General features: G+C 43.0%; 1 protein-coding gene across 1 annotated transcript in view; it reads left to right on the forward strand.

Moving 5' to 3' along the window:
- Positions 1–555: 555 nt before the first annotated feature.
- PLA2G4B (phospholipase A2 group IVB) overlaps positions 556–24241 on the forward strand; it is a 44986-nt gene continuing 21300 nt past the window's right edge. Inside the window, exons 1-14 of the mRNA XM_025188324.3 lie at positions 556–745; positions 8544–8616; positions 9930–10066; positions 10548–10679; positions 11215–11255; positions 14371–14413; positions 15758–15821; positions 16632–16759; positions 16895–16996; positions 18170–18207; positions 19586–19721; positions 20667–20803; positions 22723–22945; positions 23148–23265. Coding sequence (XP_025044109.3) covers positions 725–745; positions 8544–8616; positions 9930–10066; positions 10548–10679; positions 11215–11255; positions 14371–14413; positions 15758–15821; positions 16632–16759; positions 16895–16996; positions 18170–18207; positions 19586–19721; positions 20667–20803; positions 22723–22945; positions 23148–23265 — 1393 coding nt within the window. The 5' untranslated portion in view covers positions 556–724. The remainder of the gene's footprint in view (positions 746–8543; positions 8617–9929; positions 10067–10547; positions 10680–11214; positions 11256–14370; positions 14414–15757; positions 15822–16631; positions 16760–16894; positions 16997–18169; positions 18208–19585; positions 19722–20666; positions 20804–22722; positions 22946–23147; positions 23266–24241) is intronic.

The raw sequence follows: 24241 nt of genomic DNA on the forward strand, positions 1-24241 counted from the left end.
TTAGAGACTACCTTGGGAGCAGTGAGGAAAGGCGAGTGCTTTCAAGGCACCATCCAGTGCTTTACCCTCAAGCACAGATGATGTGGCTGCTTTCCCCGCCCTCACTGGTTTTTTTTTTCCCTTTGTCCCACATGTACCTCTGAACTAGCCTGGTACCACCTCTTCTAGGGGTCCCATCCGTCAGCTTAGGGAAATCCTGTGATACTGGTGAACAGAGAGATTCAAAACTTAAATTAAAAAAGTCCCTAGTACAGAATGGGCTGAGCTGAGTTTTTGGGTGTTTAGAAGTTTCACCATAGACATTTGTGGGTGGGATTCAGGGATTTCTTCCCAGCCTCATTCTTCTGGGAAGGGCTGTGCTTTTTGGAAGTGTTTGGGAGAGACCATTATAGGTGGGCATGATCTGGCTAATGAGCAGGCAGTGGAGAGGTTAGGGGCAACCCCTCTGAACTTGGCAGTAGGCACTTACTGATTAACCAGGCTCATTGCTGCATCTTTCCCTTTGCCCAAGTACTGAGTGTGTTACTGGAGCACACGTCAGCAGACTGTTTTCTCTGCATATAGGTGTCGGGGTGGATCACGGGGAGTCTATAAATTATACCTGCCCTTCTGGGTGTATCAGTGTAAAGACAACAAGCTCAGTGTGCGCCTGGCAGCCAACAGCCCTGTTGCTCAAAAGTCAGTTTGGATTTTGCCATCACCACAGCAGCCTAATTTGCAATTAATGGCGAACACTGCGAGTAAGGTAAGGAAATTGCCAGTATCCTTTGTGACTGTCAGAAACCCTGCTGCTCTGAGGACTGGTCAGGTAACTTCCGAGCCCTCAGCCCACTCAAACTGGATACTGTGAGATGCAGATGTGAATGCCTGTAGTAAAATGAAGCATTTTTTAGTCCTGCCTTAGCTTCAGGGTAAGTTCTGATGAGGATTCAAGTGTCTTTCAGTACCTTCCCAATCTTCATGGAAGTTCTTTGCGTGTGAGCTTGTGGTCTCCACTAACGAGTGTCTGTCATTGGTGGGGGGAGGGGATAAGTCCTATCTTTTAACTAAAGAGAAACAGAATTGTTAACAGTCTGAATTATTTTCTTTCAGGAGTATTAAGAGAGCGTGACAGATACATAAGAAACAAGACTACAGCATAGTGAAGGCAGTACAGACAGTGAATTATTTCAAAGCCAATATCCCAGACTTTATACCTAATTTAACAAAAAAGAAAAAGGGGCATTCTGAAGTTTTAAATAAATTAAAAGGGACAGTGTTGTGTGCTGCAACTTGAGGAGAATCATTGATAATCATGTACTATGTATAGTATTCTCACACACACAAAATCCGTTAAGGTTGCAATACATATCAATGGCTTGAAAGTTTAACTTTCAGAATAATAGGTGAAAAACAATTCAAACATTACGGATACCTTTTGCCACTCTGAAAGGGTGTGGACCGATTCATTTAGGGTACCTATAATTAAGTTTGAATCAGCTGCCTATTATACCAGTTAGTGCTTTTTATAAAAAGCATCTGAAGGAGCATCTGAATTTTTTAGCATCTTGAAGGGGCAATTATAGTTAGATACCAGGAAATAGTGGTTTAATTTTAAAGTTAGAGTTCTTTAGAAATCGTAAATACTTCATAACATCTAGAGAATTATCTCTACTGTTCTTATAGTCTAAATGCACTTCCATGGTTTATGTGGAAGTTCTGCTCATGGTTACTGTGCAAAGTGATGATATAATTATGATTTGCTATTCCCATCAGTGCATTTCTCTGGGTATTAGCTCTAGTAATGCTAGAGCTGGACAAAATTTTCTGATGGAACATTTTTTCTGTCAGAAAATGCTATTTTGTTGAGCTTAACGTTTTCTGTGGACATGTGTTGATACCAATGACATTTCATTTAGAAAAAAAATAAGAGATTTGTTCTGATTCTGGATCAAAACAAATTTTGCAATCAGGCAATTTCCTGTGATAGGGAAATTCCTGTTCCCACTTAGCTGTAGCAATCACTTCTTGTTAGTTTTTATTTCTTAGGATGTTATGTCTCATTATGAATTTGGTAAACAGCCTTTCACTTTATAATGAACAGAACCAAAATCTCAGAATCAAAAAATAATGATGAATATGCTAAATGACTCCATGTGGTGTAAGTTTTATTGCTTATATCCTTTCCCTCTATCTAGTAGGGGAGAAAAATTGGAAGGAAGCAGTTGTGCCAAGCTAAAAACCACCGAATAGAGGTTTCCACCACTTGATAAGACCTATAGATATACCTGTTTTACTTCCTGGAGGCTGATGAAAGGTCAAGAGAAAAATCTTCTTCACAGGGTGATGACGTTATACCACAGGGATGGCTTTGGCCCAAAGGGTTACTCAGCTTTTGATGAGATGAAGGTGAAATATGGCCTATGTTCCCATCTTGGTTTCCAGCATGTACACATTCGGACTTTATTTCCAGGTTTGATTGTAGAAGTTAGGCTCCCGACTGGACTTTGTGTGCTGTGAAATTAACTGTCATAGAAGAAACAACAAATAGTAGACACAATAGAGAGTCACTTAGATCTTGAAATCAAGAGTTTGATGTAGAAATTCCAGTCTATTTCCAAATGGTTTTTCCTTGTCCTATATCCAAGGAAGGTCTTAGCAGGCTCTTCACTGTTAATTGGTCGAACGAGCAAATCAATACTTCCCTATGGACAGAGAAGCTGTGGGGAAGTGGCCATTCACCTAAATTGCTGGTAGAGCTGACATTTGATATAAAATTTTTGGTTGTTTATTTTATCCTAAGTGTCCTGTTTTCCTTTGTTAAAATTCAAAGGTTTTGATTTTAGATGGCCTACTAGAGACAGTGTCTGTAGCAAAAGAGAGGATTGATTGCCATCTTTTTGGTGCTAGAAGGCATAAGAATGGCTGTTCTAGAAGCTGGGAAGCAGAACCAGCAAATAAATAGCACTGTATCCCAGATGTACGGGGGCAGCATGATGGAAGGCATGAAGCCATGAACAGGAAAAGGAAACAAAGAGCCAGCCTGTCCTTGGGCTTTGTGGAGGAGGAAGGTGGATGGCTTTACAAGCAGGACATGGTACTTGCAGGCTTGTACAGCTTGTCCATTATCCAGCAGCACTCTGGGGAGCTTAGAGAGGGTACAATATAGCACAATAGGCGCAGTAAGGCCAGGGGACTGAAGGGAGAGAAGGTAGTGAGAGGATAAGTTGGACTAAATTCTGTTCTGTTCTGCAGTTTCATGCTCTACGTTGATCACTATAATACCTCAGCACCTTCTGTTAGTGTGGTAAGCAATATGACTAACATCTGTCATATGTTGTCTGTTCTCTCCTCCTTCTCCCAGAGGGAGAAGTGTGTGCAATGCAGTGTTTTGTTTTGGCAGAGGTGTTTTAAAGGTACCAATTGCTCTGCTCTTATGCTACAGAAGACAAGGTCAAAGAAATGTGCCTGGCACATAGAGTTGAAGGTGATAAAGTTTGTGATGGTCCTTAGTCCCTAGGGTAGTTCATTCTACAGCTTGGATTGGTCGTTGAGAAAGCTGTCTTCTGCACAGATGAGCTTTGCTCTTATTGTGCCCAGGACTTTAGGATCTGGCAGCTTCACTGGATGCTCATAGGAAGATTCTCCTGGCCCGCTATAGAGTCTCACAAAGGCTACGAAGACTTTGTTTTGATTCTGCCTGTATCAGCCCCTGTTTTTCACTGTGAAGTGCTCAACCTTCTTCCCTTTTCTCTTCACCAAGTGCAGGGTGTCATAAACCCAGGAGATCTGTGTGGGAGATGGGAAGGAAGGAGATATTTGGGGACCATTGTGTTGACGGTTCAAGTCAGTGTAGAACGGTAATTCACCAAATCCCTGATTCTTCGTCCTGCAGGTAGAGACGAGCACCAGAACAGATTTTATGGTGGGGGAGATGAAAGTTCTTGAATAAAACCTAAAACATGATGCATGGTGGAAGCTGTGCATTTGGTTGCTATTATTAGTTCAAGCTGCTGCTGCATCTTCAGTGCCCTTGGTGGAATGCTGCTGTATTTTAGCAGGCTTTGAAATTTTTTGGAGTCTATGAGTCTTTGTGTTCAAATCAGGATTGCTGGTTTGTCTTATTGCCTGGGAATTGGTAGATATCTGACTTCTGCCTTAATGAGTTGGCTGGGTTATGATGCCTTCAGTCTTGTTATGTAGGCTGAAGATCATGCTCACGGTGGGACTGGCTGCATGTAATGGAGCAGAGCAGACCTGTCAAAGTTCTAGAGAGGCAAGTGAGATGAGTTGAGGAGATTCTGTTCTGTATAGAGTCTTATATTGCCCTCATCACAATAGTATCGGGGTGCCTTCTAGTGCAGCATTAAGTTGTGTGAATACCTTTTGTCACACGTTGTTTGTTCTTGTGATGGGTTGAATCACAGAAGTCCCCTTTAGAGTTGTCTCCCAATGTACTTAATCAAACCACTAAATGTCCACCGTCCTGCCCTCTGGGGCTTTCTGACACCCTGTGCTGCTAGGCCAGGAGCTCTGGTCTCCTCCAGCCAAAGCACAGAGTTGGGGTAACTATCCGCTTGCAGAGCAACACAGATACTGAACCAGTTCAGCTCTGGGAGAGCTTAGCTATAAGGCTTCAGCACCCAGGAACACAGCCCCCCCCCCAAAAGAACCAAAACCCCAGATAAATCCGTCTTGCTCTGTAAAAGTTTTACACAGAAAAAGTTTGTAAGTCCACTCCCTTTATCAGTGAAAGAGAGATATGCACAGTGGTTGCTCTCCCCCAGGTAACAGTTATTTACACTGGGCTCTGTAATAAACAAAAATGTTTTAATAAAAACAGTCAGATCAAAGTAAGTTACTAAGTTAAAATAAACAAAAACATCAGCTCATTCTAATATACTAAGAAACTTGTTACATGCAAATTTTTACCCTAAACAATTGTTCTAAACATCTCTTTCACAAGTTAAGCAGCCTCCTCATTTGGTCCAATCCTTCCCCGTTTAATCTTAGATGTTTCCAAGAGGCATCTTAGGTGGTAAGTTGGGGGTGGGGAGTCTCCTGGCATCTGGTCCCCCTATTATTTGCCTCTCCCCCTTACATGACTGTTGTCTAAGGTGGGAATTTTTGTGCTCAGTTCAAATTTTTCTCACCTTGAGTGGAAAAGTACAAGAAGATTCAACATGGGTTTCAGCATCAGGTGTCTTGGCCACATGTCCTGGCATGATCAAGCACAATCCAGCCTTACAGGAAAAACAAAAGCCTTCATAGATCATTGACTTAATTACCAAGTCATTACGTTTCTGGAGCATCAGTAATGGCCTCATTAGCATATTTAGAATTATAAACAGTACCACACTTCATACTTCTAACTTCCCCTACAAAAATGATACATGCACCAAAATAGGATAAACAGATTCAGCAGATTGTAACATTAACATTGATGTTACATGAGGTATTTTGTCTAAAGCATCTTTGAGTTATGTATATTAATATTCCTAAGCCAATTTTCATGTCAGGGGGGTAGTGGCAATTCTCTTTCTCGTCTTTTCCCCAGGTGGTGAACTGTATGTACTCTGTAGAGCCAGGTTTGTTTAGGTAAAGTTCTGGGCTTGTTTGAGGAGATGGGTTGAACAAACATGAATTTGGAACAGAAGGTGATGAGGTTTGTGATAGTTCTTGGCTCCTACAGGAGTTTGTTCCACAGTCTTGGGTCAGTCCTCAAGAAAATCTTGTCTTCTGCACAGATGAGCTTTATCCTTATTGTAAAGAGTTCCTTTGGGCCAGAGGAGTGGACTTGCTAACTCTGGTCTTTATCCCTGAGTGGTAGGTGATCTTTAGATACATTGGTCCCAAGCCACTGAGCTCCTTGAAGAAAATGACAGACTTTGAATCGGACTTGATATCAACACAAGTAAATGATAAACCCCTCCTGCTAACTTATTTCTCAATCACTGTGGACATCACTATAATTCTCTTGGTCATTCAGGGTCCTAACCTGTGCATCATTTTTGACTCGGACTTTTCGGTAGCTCCTCTCATCTAAGCTATGTCTAGGCCTTTTGGGGGCATTTCTACATTAGGAAATTATTTCAAAATAACTTATTTTGAAATAATAACGCCCAAAATAACTATTTTTAAATAGCATATCTACACTACAGGGAAGACTTGAAATTAGTCGGAGGCACACTCCCTTAATGTGGATGTGCTATCTCGAATTAGAGCCCCAGGAAGCACTGAGGAGTAATTACTCTGAATGACACTGGGAAGTAGTTATTTTGAAATAGCAGTAGTGGAATGTCCACACTACCGCTATTTCAAACTAACTATTTGAAATAAGCATTATTCCTCATGGAAAGCAGGAGTTATTATTTTGAAATAACCAGCCTGTTGAAATAAAGGGCTTGGTAGTGTGGACACTCCGCTTGTTATTTCAAAATAACTCCCTAGTGTAGACCAAGGCATAGATACTTGCTGTGTAACAACTCTGAGGCACCATTTTTCCTATCCATCCACACAGCTAAAACTCTAACCCAGTCTCTCAGCATCTCACGTCTTGATTTTTGCATCATCCTTCTCTCTATCATTGACAAATGCACTCTTGTCCCATTCATATCCATTCAGAATGCAGGTGAAAGCTAATTTTGCTAGCCTATCACTTTCACCTCGTCACCCCTCTTTGGGCACGTCTAGACTACACCTCACTGTCAACAGAGAGATGTAGATTAGGCACGTCGAAATTGTTAATGAAGCGGGGATTTAAATATCCCGTGCTTCATTAGCATAAACATGGCTGCCGCTTTTTTTGAAAGTGAGATTTTTTGAAAAAAACGGCAGTCTAGATGCGGATCTTTCGAAAAATAAACCCTTTTTCAAAAGATCCTGTAAACCTCACAGTGGGAAATAATATAAATATCTATGTAAATAAGCTCTAAGGAGCTACCTGCTACCAGGTTTGGTATCATGTAAGGCCCAATTTTGGCTCAACTTGGGTTGATGGTGCACTGCTGCCAGCAGTTCTGCAGCATGGTCATGGTTGACAGCCGTCAGCACAGCTAAGAAACCTGAAGAAAGAGACAACACTGAACTGGTTGTAAATGCTTTGCTGTCAGGAGTGAGACCACAGCTCCTCCCAGCTCCTCTTCATCCATCCAAGACATGTACCCAATAGCCTGTATTACACTCTCTGGCATAATGTGTTGCTATTAGACTAGGATTCCTTCATTTTACATTTACTAGGAGGGGAGAGAAACCATTTTAAAAACCAGTTTTCTGGGGGTATCCAGAGGCTGTTCCTTGGGGTGCCCCATGGTGGGGGAGGTCGCACCCCTTGGGGGACAGCTCCTGTGTTACTCTAGCCCTCCAAAGGGATTCCCACCTAGAACCGGGCAACCACTGGCTCTGTCAGGTTATCCTTCCCCTTGTGGGCATCCCAATAAACCTCCACCCTTGGCCCAATCTGGCCAACAGCCAGGGTCCTCAGTTCAGCCATATAAACTATTCATTTCTTGGTTCCAAGGTTTACTACCTGGCTCGGTCGCCCGGGTGTTGCATTCCCGTCTCCGGGGTCGCTGGTCACCCAGTGAGCGGAGGTAGGGAGACCCGGGCCCTCCCTCGCCTCCGGGTCCCAGCCCAGTGCCCTAAAGGTAGGGCTACTACCTCCGCTTGGTTGACGGGGGCCAAGTTCCCAGAACCCATCAACCTCTCAGGACTCCTTACCCTACCCTGGGCCACTTCCTACCTGCGCTAGGCTTACCGCTCAGTGCCTCCTGATGGCAGCCACCTCCTCTCATTCAGTGGAGCTCACCTCGCTCAAGGGCTGCCGGCTCTATAAGTCTTACAGCAATGGGGCAGGCTCTGGGGGAGAAAAGAGGCGGTCCCGGGACCTCCCACCATCGGAGGTTTCCCTGGGTCTCTGCTCTCAGGCATCGCGGGCGGGGCGGGGGCTGAACCACCCTGTCTCCTGCTCCAACCGGTGGCATTTCTCTGCCCGGCCATGCATTACCTCCCTCCCTGCAGCTGCCCTCCTCTGCTCCCTTCCGCACCCAAGTCGCCAGCATTTAAACCTCCCAGTGCTTGCCAGGAGCATGCACAACAGCGCTGGGGGGGAGGGGCAGGCGGGTGCCGCGCTGCTCGCGCATCCATGGCCCGGGTGTGGGGCCGACATGCCCTGTCACATGGGGTAACAGTGATGGGGTAGTAATGCAACAAAACTTTCTAAGACAATCAATAGTTGCTAGTAGAAGAATAAAAGCACATAATAAAGACGCCTTTCCTGTCTTCTTTGGAATATATTTAATGTAAAAACAGCATGGAGTCCCGTGGTACCTTAAAGGTTAACAAATTTATTTGGGCATAATCTTTGGTAGGCTGGAGCCCAATTTGTCAGATGCATCTGACCAAGTGGGTTCCAGCTCACAAAAGCTTATGCCCAAATACACTTGTTAGTCTTTAAGGTGCCACAGGACTCCTTGTTGTTTTTGCTAAAACAGACTAACACAGATACCCTTCTGAAATTTAATGTTATTTTATGCTGATGAAACTCATGTTTGGTTTCTCTGCAGATCAAAACCTCTCCCAATTGCCTCCTCTCTGTGAGAGTCATACGAGCCAGGAACATCACCTCAACTGACTTCTGTGAGTTCTGTTCTTCCTTCAGTACTCTCCAGGGCTCACTGACTGTGAGCAATGTATTTGAGAAGCAAATGCAGTATAATTGAAGAGGTAGCACGTGGATTATCTCCAGGGGCCATCAAATGCCTGATAGTTGGCGAGAAACCCTTTGCAGTCTGTTAATATGTTTGGGACAGTTTGTTTATGGTTTGTGCAGATGGGTAAATCAAGTCATAGCCTGGTGTTTCACTGGCCAGTCTGGTGTGAAATGCAAAGGTCCCACATGCTTTAGAAGGATATTATAAGGTACCACAGACATTCAGAATCTCTAGATCATGCAGAGAATTCTGAGTGGCCTAAACCCCCTATCTTCTGGGATCTCTTCAGCCGCCAGATTCTCAGCCACACAACATGATATTGATTCTCCATTGACAGGAAAAGCAACCTTCAGAGCCAGTATTCTTGTGAATACCCTTCTTAATTAGCATTAGCACCCTAATTAGTATTCCCCCTCCCCAGGGCCTATTCTGACCCTCTTTGGAAGATGTACTGTGAGACCATCTCACTTCCCGCTTGCAGAGATTCTCCATAGTTGGTGAGAAACCCTTCTGAATATCTCAGTAAAGCCAGGCACTTTGAACCCTCATTTCTAGTTGCTCAGCTCCCTTCTCCTGCACTTTCCCCTAATGGAAAGTATCCTTGACCTGCCCAGTTAAACCATCTCACTCTGAGATGTGATATGTGAGTCCTGAGACCCCTCACATCAGAAAGCTATGCAGAATCCTGGCCCGGTCCTGACTTCAAGACAAACTTAACACTGTATCTTTGAATGGCTCTTTGTGTCTTGAAATTTTTCAGACAGTTTTAAAACAAAGCCCCTGAACAGAAGGGCAGTTCAGTGAGTTTCCAGAATGATTCAAATAAGTGTGTATACATAATAAGATTATATGTATGCATAATAATAAAGATTTAAAAATAGCCTAGAGTTACTGAAGAGCTATAAATGGCCCTTGCCCTTTAGGACATAAGCTAACCTCTAATGGGTTAGAAATAAACTTTCTGTGTGCACAGGTTATTTGGTGATGGTGCACTGCAGGGTTTCTTGTAACTTCCTCTGAAGCATAAGGCAATAGCCAGTGTCAGAAGCAAATACTGGATGGAGAACAGCTCTGTGGCTTCCACCCATCTCTCTCTCTTCCCCCTTCTCTGGAATAGACAATTTCTCTTTTCTCCCCAAAGCCTTCTGGGTAATGTCATTCACCTTCTTTTCTAAGACTGAAACAAGTTTTAGGTATTTGATATAAAATGCTGGCATGTCATTTCTTTTTCTTCTTTAGTGACTGCATCTGATTGCTATGTGAGCTTGTGGCTGCCAACGGCTTCAAATAAAAAGGTCAAGACCAAAACTATCAAGAATGATGATGACCCTGTCTGGAATGAGACATTTTACTTCAGGATCCAGAATGAGGTCAAGGTAGTTAAGACAATAAGATTTCATTCTTCCAAAGAGGCCAAAGGCCTCACTTTAAATCCAGCTGATAAAACATGCTAGACAAATTAGGGAAATGCTCTTGAAACCAAACTCTAATGAGCTGACTTGTGCAGAGTAAAACAGCAGCAATCAGGTGATTTATTGAGAGTTTTGGTTACAGAGAAGCTGAAAGCATTGGTCTGTGAATTGGGTGACAGCAAAGGCAGATGAGAGAGAGCATTTTCCCCATCAGGATATAACAGATGATTAAAAAGACACTGACTGGATCATTATATGCTGTATATGTCTGGTTTCTTGGAATTCACTTAGTAATAGGATTCTGCATGGCTAAGCTCATGAAGGAATCCACTGCCTACTTTAGTCTTTCCTTCTCCCAGCTGAAAGAAACTGTAACAAGATTCCTATTTTTGGGGTGTCTCAATTAGGATATAGAATTCTTATCTGTCTTCCCATTTACTTCCAGAATATCCTAGAATTGACAGTCTATGATGATGATTCATTTACAAAGGAGGATGAACAATTCACTGTGCTGTTTGATGTTGCTAAAATCAGGCCTGGAGAGGTAGTCCATGAGGTATTCTCTTTGAACTCAGAGGTAAGGACTGACATTTTGGGAATGCTGAGCAGGATGTTGATGTTTCCTCTGCATCTCACAGTGACCTGGCTTTGGCTTTGCATGAGCAGATACCACTTTCCTGTTTCACTAGATGTTTATTAGCAGTGGCTAATCTCTTTTCATAGACTCAGGAAAAAAAATTATTCCCCGTTAGCAACCATCTTTGTGAGAGGCTAAAAACGCCAACAGCTTGTTATCATTTAGCTCTGTCCAATATAGTGCTATTATCGTATGTGCTCTGAATCAATAGCATTCTACCCTTTAGCTTAATTTTATTCTCACCATGGAATGTAACAAATGGTGGTGAAACACCTTTGCTAGGTTCTGTAAGTTTCCTTTCACTCAATTCTTATTTTTGCTGGCCAGCAGCAAAGGGAGGCATAAACTGATAACGCCCTGATATTCCATCAAGGAAGCGGTGGATGAAATTGGTCCAGAAAGTGAAGCTAGAATATTTCTGCTCTGAATGGGATGGTACCATTGATTGATACTTATTGTCCCTTTTTCTTTTCAGAAACAAGAGTCTCTGGAAGTAGAATTCAAGATGGAGAAAATGTAAGTACAATTCCAAAGGAATAGGTCCTTGAGTGCAACGTGTAGACCTGGCCAGGTGGTGGTAATAAATTTGCAACATAATATATATTGGAAATATATCTCCTTTCCTTTCCTTTCCTTTCCTTTCCTTTCCTTTCCTTTCCTTTCCTTTCCTTTCCTTTCCTTTCCTTTCCTTTCCTTTCCTTTCCTTTCCTTTCCTTTCCTTTCCTTTCCTTTCCTTTTTGAAATGGAGATTTGAGATTACAGTTTTATTGTTTAACTTTGTTTTGTTTGTACCACACGTTGGCACCATTTGTCTGGTTTATACACTTGCTGCAGTGGAGTTTCATAGGGGTCTGTTCTCAGTCTAGTGCTATTCAGTATATTTATCAGTGGTCTAGATGAAAATAAAATGATTGCTGATAAGATTTGCAGAGGACACACAAATAGGAATGGTAAATAACAGACTTTCTGGGCCCTCAGCAAGACGGGGATTGGTTCTGCACTTCCAGAAAGGCAGGGCCTTGAGCGGAAAAGTCTCAGAGCTACCCAGAGTACAATGTGCTGTTCTCCCCACCCAACTCCTTAGCCAGCCCTGAGAGCTGCCTGGAGCATGCTGCATGGCACTCCAGTGACAATTTAAAGGACCCAGAGCTGTAGCCATCACCACTGTGGCTGTAGTGAAGGTGGTGGCCATGCCCTTTTGAATCTCTGGGCCCTGGGGCAACTGTCCCCTTTGTGCCTCCTTCCCCCTGCTCATCAGCAGGCCTGGTAAATAATGATCAGGATAAGTTAGTTTATAGAAACCAATTTGCATTGCATGGTAAAGTGGACTCTTTTGAACAAGATGCATTTGAAGTATAATAGGTAGGCGAATATCAAACAGGGAGGTGGTGTTATGCATTAGTGACACCTTTGTTGGAATAACGTGTCAGTCCTCTTGACCCAATTGCAAAGACAATGTTGAAAAGAGCTAAAGAACAATTGGTGGTCTGGGAAACATGCCTTATAAGAAGAGACTGTAAAAACTATTTAGGTTTATCTGTGGGAAGGTTATGAGGTGACATAAGCATTTGTAACACATATCAAGATAGGGAGGAGATCTCTGATATTAGCTGGGGCTCTCTAATCTACAAGAAAAATTCATAATGAGAAAACTGAAGCTAGAAAATTTCAGACAATAAATAAGGCACAATGTTTTGACAAAGAGAGTAACTGACCATTGGAACAATTTCTCCCTCACACAAAAACTTTAAATTCAGACTATCTTTCCCCTTCAAGACGTTGTAGGCTTGCTGCAGGAATCATTAGGTGAAATACTATGACCTTTAAAAGTCTCAAAGGGGTAGCTGTGTTAGTCTGTAATTTTAAACACAACAGGTAGTCCTGTGGCACCTTGGTTTTTTTTCTCCAATCAAGATCATCTCATCCGAAGAAATAGGTTTTGCTCATTATATATATTTATTAGTCTCTAGGTGCCACAGCAGGGATGGAGCATAGCCTTTTAAGAACCTGCTCTGCACATGGCCATGGCCTGGGAGAGGGAAGTGCTTGTGGTCTCAGGACTTGGTTCCCTGGTTGGGAGGAAATGGCAGTGCTAGTATGCCCCTTGTGCAGGAGCTCAGTGAGGGCCCTGTGGTGCCAGGTGAGGGCAGTAGCAGTTTCAGAGCTGTGGTCTGATGGGGCCAAGGCACAGTCCCCCAGTATCCCTACCTGGCACCTGGTTTCTAGTACTGCCGTGGTTGCTGAAGCTTAGGGTATGTCTACACTTGCAGCCTATTTCAGAATAGGGCTGCAAATGTAGGCATTCGGAATTGCAAATCAAGCCTGGGATTTAAATATCCCGCGCTTGATTTGCATCTTCCCGGCCGGGCGCCATTTTTGAAATGTACAAGCCTGGAATAACTGCCCGTGTCTACACATGGCAGTGAAACGGGCGTTCAAAATAAAGCCCTATTTTGAACTACCTGTTATTCCTCCTGCAATGAGGTTTAACAGGTAGTTCGAAATAGGGCTTTATTTTGAACGCCTGTTTCACTGCTGCATGTAGACGCGGGCAGTTATTCCAGGCTTGTAAATTTCAAAAAAAAAAAGGCGCCTGTATGGGAAGATGCAAATCAAACGCAGGATATTTAAATCCCAGGCTTGATTTGCAATTCCGAATGCCTACATTTGCAGCCCTATTCTGAAATACCCTGAGACACAACAAGGGAGGGAGGTGGGACCGGGCCTCTTCCTGGGAGTGCCCACCTGAGGGGCCTCAAGCCCTTTAAGCCCTAGATGGGCTACTGCTGCGTGGGGTTGCCAGGTGTCTGGTATTTTTCCTCCTGTCCAGTAAAAACATTCAGAAAATACTGAACACCTAAGATGTCCAGTACTTTCTGATTTTTTTTCCCGGCCAGGAGGCGAAAATCCCGGGCTGTCCAGCTCAATATGGAGGCAGCCTGGCAACCCTAGTGCTTACCAGGTTCTGCAGGGGAGCTGTCCGGCAAGATGGTGGGTGGCTGCCGGCTGCCTCTTAGGGCCCAAAAGTCTCACCACATGTTTCTTAAAGGGCCTACACTTTTTTTCCCCCTTAACAACTCTCGGGGTCCTTTTTTGTTTGTTTGTTTGTTTGGTATTTTTTCTGAAACCATCTGGCAACCCTACTGCTGCGGCAGAGTTAACAACTGCTGGAACTAGGTTGTGATGCTCACACATACCTCTCTGTACATTCCTTCCCTCAGCTCTAGTCTTGGGCACAGTCCTCACTTAAATAAAAATGTAAGCTTACTCAAGGACAAAAATGTTGTGCTCAGTGTAGTCTGTAGTCCCTGTAGTATATATACACTAAAACATTTTAAAAGGAGAGGGAACATTGACCAGGGCACCAATCTAGGTGTTCTGCTCTGTTAAGGACCGTCTTTCTCTCAAGATGATGTTTTAACCTCCTTTTGCTAGTTTTTGTTTTAAAGTTTTGCTTAATCTGCTTAGTGAGTGCCCATATTTCTTTCTGTATGTTAGGGCTCTCAAAATATACTAGTGTTTTGCATTAATTTTTAAGCCATTTGTTCTTAAGTATACACTTATATGTGCTCATTTTAAAAAAATCCTTCAACTCAGTAAAACTGATTTTTTTTTTCATTCTGTTTTTCAGTCCCGGTCCTCCTGAGAAACTAGTAACTAACAATGTCCTTGTGGTAAGTTTAAATTTCACTTTTCCTTTGTTCCTTCTCTATGCATCTTCCCTTCATTTGTTTCTTTTCCCTGTGCCAGAAAATCTTTTCGGGACTTTATACAGCGCTCATAAGTCAAAATTGTAAGTAGTATCATGGGTGTAAAATAAGAAAACAAAGCAATGTTCCTATCTGGTAAATTTTCAGCATTGCTTTCTCCATGCAGAAATGAAAAATTCAACACACCAAGTGTGAAATCCTGGCAAGTTGATGGGAAAAGTGTCATTGATTTAAATGAGTTTAGGATTTTTCTCCATATATAGTTTGTAAAAGCAGCGGTTCCCCAGATCAGCAGAATTTTCTAGGCAGTGTTTCTTTCTAGATCTGCCAAGAACTAGTTACCATGAACAGCTTTATTCTATTGATTTTGGGAGAGATTGTTTATGTCCCTGGGTGGCACCATTAGGGCAGGGAGGGTGCAAATATCCTTTCTTGCCCTAAGTCTACACCTTCAAAGGGCAGCCACGAAGTGGCTGAGACATGCAGGTACTGTTTGTTGGCACTAGCCTTAAATGGAGTGGCGTGAAGGCAAGGCTGTTTCCTGTAGTAACCTGCATGGAACTTGGAGTGAGGAGCACAGGTTGCAGGAGGGAAGAGTTTGAACGTGGTGTCTGGAAGTCTATATATATGCACGTGGTTGGAATGCTAGCTGTAGTTGCAGCTGCTCTTAATAAACAGCCAGTTCAGTTTTGCAAACATGAAGTCCTTTTGTGTTATTACCAAAAGGTGGTATGTGAAACTTTTCCAATCCTTCTAGGCCATACCTCCCAGCAGTCTTGGATTTTGCATGGAATTTGCATTGACCCTCAAAGCCTCCTGTCTTGCTTGAAAACACTTTTCCCCAGCCCCTCCATTTGAGTGGCTTTGTAACCCATTGCACTGGTTTGCGGTGCCCGTCAGGATTGGCCCATTTGATTCTCTGTTTCCATCTACAAGGAGTGGACAGGCCAAGCAGTAGAAGGAGCCATTGGCACCACACACTCCCCAGGAGCCTCCTTTTACAACTGCCAATCTTGAGTTGTCTCTTACAGGCATGTTTTCTTCTTTTTCTCTTCATTTCCTCAATAAGGAGAAAGATTTGCATCTTCTGGTCACAGATTTTCCAGCCATGCTGTATGATTGTGCATTTGTTAATGATTTAATATAAGCTGTCCCTGAAATGTCTGTTGATCAGGAGCAGTGGGAATTAACATACACACTCTGATTATGATACAAACTGCACAAGAACCCAACAGCTGTCTAGTCTTCATCCCTTCATTCTTAGTAGATTTCTTTATTACCCATTCTTTCACTGATTGTCACTCACAGTCACGGGAAGTTTGCTGCTTAGAAGTTCAGGTGGACAAGGAGGAGAATAAAAAATATTTAAAAGGTGAGTCTATTTCCTGGCCAGGGTAGCAGGCCACAACATCTGCCCCTTTATTAACCTGTTATTTCCAGCTGCAGGCATGGTAAGTGGCAATAAGGACTGTTTCTAAATAGTCTTTTAAATGACAATAAAATATGGGGCAGTGGAAGTCTCGGAGCTGCCTTTTTTCAGCATCGATCCTCTTTCAATGTTAAGTGTTAGCTGTAAGGGATAGAGTTACAAAGCTGACGTATGCCTTGGAGGGTGGGCAAAAGTGGGAGAGGACTCCCTCCCCCCCTTCGTCAACAGTGGGAAGGCCAATATGTCTCAAACTGCCTTTTATTGAATGAGAATACCTATTGCTGGCCATTTTTGGTTAACTGTGGCTTGTGAGAGCTGTCAATGCAGAAGCCAGCTAAAGGCTTGTGTGAAAGACTGCACAGAAGGAAGTGTGCTGACTTTGGTGGTGGTTGTACCTCAGTTGAGGGAAAGATTGGTGAGTCTGTTCTACAGCCTCACCTAAAGGCCATGCAGTAGAAAGTTCAATCCTGACCGTTCAGGTCTGTCAGCATGATAACTGGGTTTCATCTGGGATGAACTGCTGGGAGGTCTCTGAAGCTAGGAATGCACTTCATCAGACGAGAGACGTATGTAATCCAGAGCCAGTGCAGGACAGACTATTGAGTCTGCTCTACAGCTTTATCTATGGGGCAGTTGACTTTTGGTTCATGTGGTAGAGGCTCGTGCCTTTAACTCCAAAGGTCCAGGTTCAATTCTGCTTACTGGTGACACATGTCCATTGGCGTCACACGTGTATAAATCTATTTTCTCTAGAGAATAAAAATGTTGTGCTTACGGTGGATGCATCATATGAAGGAACACAGAAAACCACTGTGAACTTGAATACTTTCCGCTTTCACTGCATAAAGAGTTGGGACCCAATACTAAAAGTCCAGCTGCAGGTAATATCCTCTCTTCATTGTCATTTATACAACTCTCCTACTCACAGAGAATCAGGGCTGCTAATTTGTTCAACAGATTAGAAATGTTTCCTGCCTCCAGATAAAACAGTTAAACTTTCCCCTTCCTTCCTCCAGTGTGTTTTGGAGAAGGAAGACCATTCAAATGACTCCTTAATAGTTCCCCTGAAATTACTTGCTATGGGAGAGAAAGTGAAAGTAGAGCTTCCTGTAGGAAAGGTGAGTCCTTGCTCATTTACCTTGATTTTACTGGAGAGGGCAAAGATACAGCTTGATTGAATGAATGAATAAAGGAAAATAACTATTAAACATTGTAGCAACTGGTGATCTGCTTCATCTATCAATAAACTGGTGGGGTGGACAGGAAGCTGGGATAAAGCTGTCAGGTTATGGAGGTTTTCTTTCTGCTATGCTATCTTGGAACATATGCTGTCTTTAGAGTAGCTGCATTTTGTTGAGCTGAACACTGATGGGATGTCCCTCTGTGAAGATGTTGAATGAGGTGGGTGTGCCCCAAACTAAGTTTCCTGAACAGCAGGAGTAGCAGTGCTCTCTGGCCAGCTGGATACTTTTAAATCTTATTCTAAAAATGTTTAGCTGATTTGATGTTTGTTTCACCCATTCTCCCTTCAGTGGGCTAGCTGATTGCTCCTCCTGCCTTACTCATTCTAATTAGACCAGGCAGAGAGCTAGAGGAGTGCCAATTTAATCATCGCCTCTTACTCTGCCAGCTAGGACTTCGCTCTCTTTTCCACACCTCATGGCAAGTGTGGGGTGAGGTTAGGGAGTGAAGAAATCAATCCCTGAGGAGCCTTTCTCCCATGGACAAGGGAAAATGAAAATCTGTCTTATTCCTTCTGGATCCCCTCTTTCCTAGAAGTCTCAGTGTCTCCCTCCCCCTCCTTCCCATTTTCAGCAAGCCCTGCATTCTCCTTTCTTACCATTAGCACCCTTTTGGGAGGATATCATGACTTCTCTTCCTTCTCCCTCTGTCTTATCTTCAGTGGGCTGCTTGGACCCCTTCCTCCAACATGTCTTGGTGTGAGGGGAAGCCATAGCACAGCTGCTCAAGCTGACTTGGGGCTCCACCAGTCCATTTGGTCATCGGCAGGGAGGTAGGTGGCTGGCCTTTCCCACTCATTCCACAGTGCATCCAGAAACAATGCTGTCAATGCCTCACTAGGCTGACCAGAACATGTATTGAGGGTAATAGGCTTATTTACTCCCCTTCTCCTACTACTCCCAAGGAAAACAAAGGAGGAAAGTGGGAAGTCACTCATCTCAGATGACACTGAGCTTGGGGTGTGAAAAGCCATCCCTCTCAGTAGGCCACCATCCCTCATTAATTGAAATTGTTCCTGTCTCTTTAACATTGCAATTCTTTGCTTTTAGGGTACAAAGTTGAAGCTGCAGCTCCAAGTAAATGATTGGTAAGAAATCCTCTTTCTCCGTAAACTTCTTATTGCTTCTTGGGACAGCTAATTTTAAAGCACATGAGAATGGAGACTCTTCTTGACTTAATCCTAAGTAACACATACACCAGTTCAAGAGATCACTATTGTAGAGCCCTCAGAGAGCAGAGACCACAATACAGTACACATCCTTGAGGGAAATCACAACATGAATGAACATCCCATCTTCAGTGGGAAAAGAGAATTTCAAAAGTATGAAGCATCTAGTTGCCAAAGGCCCTAGAGTGAAAAATAAGAAAATGTAAATCCCTGGACTCAGGATGGAGCCTTCTTGAACATACCACAACTGAGTCAGAGAAACAGGAAAGCAAGAGGGAAAAAAAGCTGATAGGATTTGAATGACAACATTCAAGAGGCAAACAGCTGCTTTCCAAAAATGGAAATCAAGCCCAAATGGAGCCAATAGAAAGAAGCAACAGAAAAAGTAAAATGCATAAAGAACATAGTGTAATACAATTGTATAGATGAGGGCTACTTAACTTTGGAAGCCCCAGGGGCCACAATGATACTCACAGCACATGTCGAGGGCTGCAACTTAAGTGTGGTTGCAGATACATGCAAATATATATGCAAATAGCTTCTTTCACACTGTCGGGCATAAATACAAAGATTAAGGCAAGACTATCCAACAAACACAGGCCCCATTTAAGTCAGTTCTGCTGGTATTAATAAAATTCAATATTTACCTGATTTTCACCCATATGACAGCACTTTTAATGAGCAATGACAATCCAGGAATTTATATTGACTACTTTTTGTTTTGGCTCCCATCCGTGGGCTGCATATTGAGCCCTGCATAAACCCAAACTGCACTGTGGTCTGCAAACAAACAAGACATGGGCTGCATGCAGCCTGTGGGCTGCACATTGAGTAGCCATGATATAGCTCAATGCTGCAGCTTCATACCTATGTTTGGTTCTAGTCACCATAACTCAGAAAAGATGCATAGTGGAAATAACAGGGGCATCGGCGACAAAGCTAATTAGAGGCATGAAGAGGAGATTCTTTCCAGTTTAGCTATCTTTCAGAGACTGAAATGCCACGTATGCTAGAGAATAAGCGGGTGTTCAGGTTGGCTGTACCACAGATGTGCTGAAACTCCATCTCAGTGGCCTTTCTAGTGAAAAATATAGAAAAGTTACCAAGCAAATGCATGAAGAGATCAATGCCAGTTGTTTGCTCCGAGGTTGTGGGTCTGATTTGTGTGTCTTTAAATCTGAATGGTGAATCTGGATTCTTCATAAAACTTAATTAACTAAAGCTGCTAAACTGTATGTTTAAATTGTAATAAACTGACCTGTGCTAGTGTGATTACATGTCATTATGTATGTTCCAGCCCAGAACAACTAGATGTGCGTTTAGGGTATAATCTGTGTGCAGAGGAGCAAGATTTCTTGCAGAAAAGGAAGAAGGTAGTTGCAAGTGCCCTGGAAAAGATTCTTCAGTTGAAGAGAAATCTGCAAGAGCATGAGGTTTGTGAGTTAGTCAGAGCTGGGACTTGGATGGGATTAGGAGAGGGGAACATGTATTTTAAATATGGAGAGTCTCAATCTTCTTCAGTACTTCTCTGTTGCAAGCAAATCCAACAGTTTCAATGGAGTTTGAACAGAGCCCCAAAGGGTCACATTTAAAGATGATTAAGGATATTGGAATTATGTACACTGAACAGTGTTAAAAATGCTGTCTCGTATTGCATGTGTGTAATAATACAGCTATTAAAAAATGAGAGGTGTAGTCCAGCCAGGCACCCAGGCTCATAGCTGAGAATGGGGTCACAAAACTCCGGGTAGTCAACTCCCACAAGACATCCTGCCTGCGCTTCCGAATTGAAATTTTTCTGTTTTTGATTTTTCAAAAAAAAAAAATTCTTGTTCTTCCACAGTCGGCTTTGAACCAGGTTGTATTATGAATTTAACACTTCCCTTTCTGTATGTGTTTTTATTAGAGGTAAGTAAAATAATTAAGAATAATTTTCATTTGATTTGAATTCGCCCCCCACCCTCCCTCAATTTGTAGCTCACGGAATGCTATAGAGCAGATCATGATTTCCTTGAATCCTTTCATTACTTGAGCTTTTAAATTTTTTCTTGATGCTAAAGGACAAATCCTTATGTGGTAAGAATCATCACGGTGCTACTGAGTGTGAGGTGAGAAGAGGAATGAGACTTGGCAGGATAATTAAAAAACGTAAACATTTTTAGGGTTCATTTGAGGCTAAAAGAAACCATATATATACCTTTTGAGATTCACATCTCCTTCTTGTCAATGACAAAGATGGCTCCCCTGAGGACTGGCTAAACATTGGCTCTATTTAACCTCTCTCTAGCAGTACCCACTGGCACAGCTGAAGAGCTGGGGTTGGACTTTTCTGGGTAGACCCGTAGCTAAATGTAAAGGTTAATGTTTGTTTTTAACAGATCCCAGTGATAGCTGTCATGGCAACAGGAGGCAGTGTCAGGGCAATGTCAGCAATGTATGGCCACCTCTTAGGTCTCCAGAAGCTGAATCTCTTGGACTGCGCTACATATCTCACTGGTACTTCTGGCTCAACATGGTGAGGACAGGAGAGGGTTTTGTTTTTGTTCTTACTGCAGTTCCACAATGGCGGTGACTGGGACGTTTCAATGCAAGTGACAAACGCATTTAGCTTGTTTAGATCAGCTGTTCTTAAATTATGAGTCACGACCTAATACTGGGTTGTTGAATATCAGGCAGAGGGTGTCGTTGCTGCAAGGGGATCAGGTGATCAGTGGGGGTGCAAAGGCAGGTTAACTGCCTATGCTGGCTCTGCAGACTTCTCTGCGCTCCAGAAGCAGCCAGCAGCAGGCCTGGCTCCTAGGTGGGAAGAGAGGGGAGGGGGCTGAGCACACAGAGCTCCATGCACTTCCCTTGCCCTGAGCACTAGCGCCACGTTCCCATTGGCTGGGAACCTGCTGCTGGATGCTTCTGGGGCACAGCATGGTCTGCAGTGCCAGGAGCAACAGGAAATCTGCCTTAGCACCTCCACTGCACCACTGACTGGAAGCCACTCAAGGTAAACCCCTCGTGCCCCAGCCCTGACCGCCCCCCCAAAGCCAGAGCCCCCTCGTACACCGCAAAGCTCTCATCATCAACTCCACCCAGGAACCCACATTCTAGTCAAACTATGTTAGGTCATGGGCATCAACGATTTTCTACAGCTCTGTCATGAGAAAAAAAGTTTGAAAACCATTGGTTCAGATTCCTTGTATTCTTGAATGATCCTATCCCATTGCTAAAACTCTGAGCTGGCTTTTAAAGCAATTTTAGTGTAGCACTGCTAAATCTCTCCAGGTTTATCTTCCTTTTCAGCTCCTCTCTTCTGAAAGAACAAATGATCAAAGACAGTTTTAGAGCCTATAAACACCGAGGTTCTACTGGCCCTTACACAGAGACAGTCTATGATCTTCCCACCACTTTTGTGTAGTCCCCATCTAAGTCCTGTATATAAACAAAGGTGTTGGTTAGTCTCACTCTTAATTTTTGCAGGGCAATCAGCATGTATTTGAAGATGCTTAGGAATGCCTGGCAGAGGAATACTTGCACTGTAAAATGAGTTTCAGATTATTTTAGATTTTTTGTTGTTAGAAATGCCACATTTCTTAAATCTGTAAGACCACTGTTTAAATATGTTCAAGGATCACTTTTTCACCTGCTCTGATTGTTAATGTTTATTACTCAATTAGTTACATCCAAGGGTTGCCAATTGAAGAACACTCAAAGGGCATCATCTTGAAAATTAATGGTGCAGTGTGTGGTTGTGTAATGTGTGCCATTCTGGAGGGAGGGGAGGCATCATTGTATAACAGATCTGGCTTCCAATCCTGTCTCTGCCGCTGACTTGCTGATAACGTTGGAGAACTTACTTAGTACTAGAGCTGACCACAGGATGACACTTCTCTTGAGTAGCAAACTTTAAGGCCAGTGCCCTAACCAGGCTATAAGAAAGCGCTCACTCAGTCTCACTGTTTCTTCCATTTCCCTCCTGGTTAAAACCAGTGACACTATCTTCATGGAATATTTGTGCTTTGCTGTACCAGCATATGGTAGTGTAATTTTACTTTTGTCAAAAATGTTCCAACTAGATGTATTTAGGACAGGAATCCTGCTCCTGGGGAAGTGTGGAAAACCTGCCCTGGCTCCCATGGGGTAGGAGCACATGCTTAATAATGCTTTCTCCACTGGCAAAATAGCAATATTGTCCAGGAGGCACAATCCAAACCCTCAGATCTAAACACCTCCAGACTCTGAAGAAGATTGGATCTAGATCTGAACACTGTAGACCAAGAGCATCCATAAATAATTCTCACCTGCTTTAAAGAAGTGTTATGAGATTTAATTCTTCAAAGTTTTTAAAATGCCTCGGTGTCCTTGAGTGAAAGATACAAGATAAATGTAACATGTTTTTATTTTTTAGCCAATTTTTGTTTTGTTAACATCACCTCTTTTCTTCAGGACCATGACCAACTTGTACAAAAACACTGACTGGTCACAGAAAACTCTGGAAGGTCCAATCAATCTAGCAAAGAAACAGGTGATGAAATGTAAGACAAATGCTATTTCCATGGAGCATTTGAAGTATTATCACAAGCAGTTGATTGAGAGGGCAAAAGAAGGATACATTTCATCTTTTACAGAGCTGTGGTCACTTGTTCAGGAAGCGTTTTTACATGATGAGGTACGTAAAGTGCTTCCCGGAGCATGTATTAGCTATTCTCTAGCTAAGGAAAATGATTTCTTTGAGCCTTTAATTACAATGTGTGTATGGACAAACATATAATTTCCTAAAATACAACTATTAAAAAATATGGGTGGGTAAAATTCACCACAGTGCCAAAGTCCTATATTTAAAGGTGATGTTTTTTTGACTCCTTGATTAGCCAGAGGCGACTAAACTCTCAGACCAGCAGAAGGCTGTGGACCAAGGTCAGAACCCCTTGCCTATCTATGCAATCCTCAATGTCAAAACGGAACAGATCGACACTTTTAAATTTAGAGGTCAGTGTTCTAAGATTTACTTTGTTTCTTAATTGAGTTCTATTGGTCAGAGAAGCTGAAGAAATTTTGAAAGGGGAAAAAAAATCCTCTACTGCTCAGCACCAGTTCTGGAAAGCTCTCCTTTTACTGGAATGGGGAAGGAATTTGCCCTTACCTTGGATCTGATGGAGACTTGTTAGTTTTGAAGAAGAGCAAAGATGATTTAGTGGATAGGGCACATGAATGTGGACAGGGAAGTTGAATGTAGACTCAGAAGAATGGAGTGTAGTTTCTAGCCCAGCTACACACTTTCTATGTAACCTGGGTCAAGTTACTTATTGCACCTTGCATCTTAGGCCATATTTCACTAGGGGGGACGTCATCACAGCCACAATCAATCTTCTGGAGTTCCATTTAGCAGGTCTAGTAAAGTCCTGTTAAATTAAACTCAGAGGTTCCCCCTGTCGGCGGCCGGTATTCCTCCTCCTGCAAAGAATAAGGGAAGACGATGGGAGCATTTGCTCCTGGCCTCCCACTATGGGGACAGTAGGGAAACTTGAATTAAGGTACAGTACGTTGACTCCAGCTACATAATTAATGTAGCTGAAGTTGCACATCTTAATTCAACCTTCCCATTTAGTTTAGACCTGGCCTTAGTTCCCAATCTGTAAAACTGGGAGGCTACGTCTACACTGGCCCCTTCTTCGGAATAGCCATGCTAATTTAGAACTTTGGAATAGGGAAATGCGCGGGGGATTTAAATATCCCCCGCGGGATTTAAATAAACATGGCCGCCGCTTTTTTTCCGGCTTGGGGAAAAGCCGGAAAAGAGCGTCCAGACTGGTGCGATCCTCCGGAATAAAGCCCTATTCCGGAGGATCTCTTATTCCTACTTGAAAGGAAGCTGGAAAAAAAGCGGCGGCCATGTTTATTTAAATCCCGCGGGGGATATTTAAATCCCCCGCGCATTTCCCTATTCCAAAGTTCTAAATTAGCA

The sequence above is a fragment of the Pelodiscus sinensis genome, chromosome 5, assembly GCF_052426305.1.
Source record: "Pelodiscus sinensis isolate ZL-2025 chromosome 5, ASM5242630v1, whole genome shotgun sequence".
Classification (NCBI taxonomy): domain Eukaryota; kingdom Metazoa; phylum Chordata; order Testudines; family Trionychidae; genus Pelodiscus; species Pelodiscus sinensis.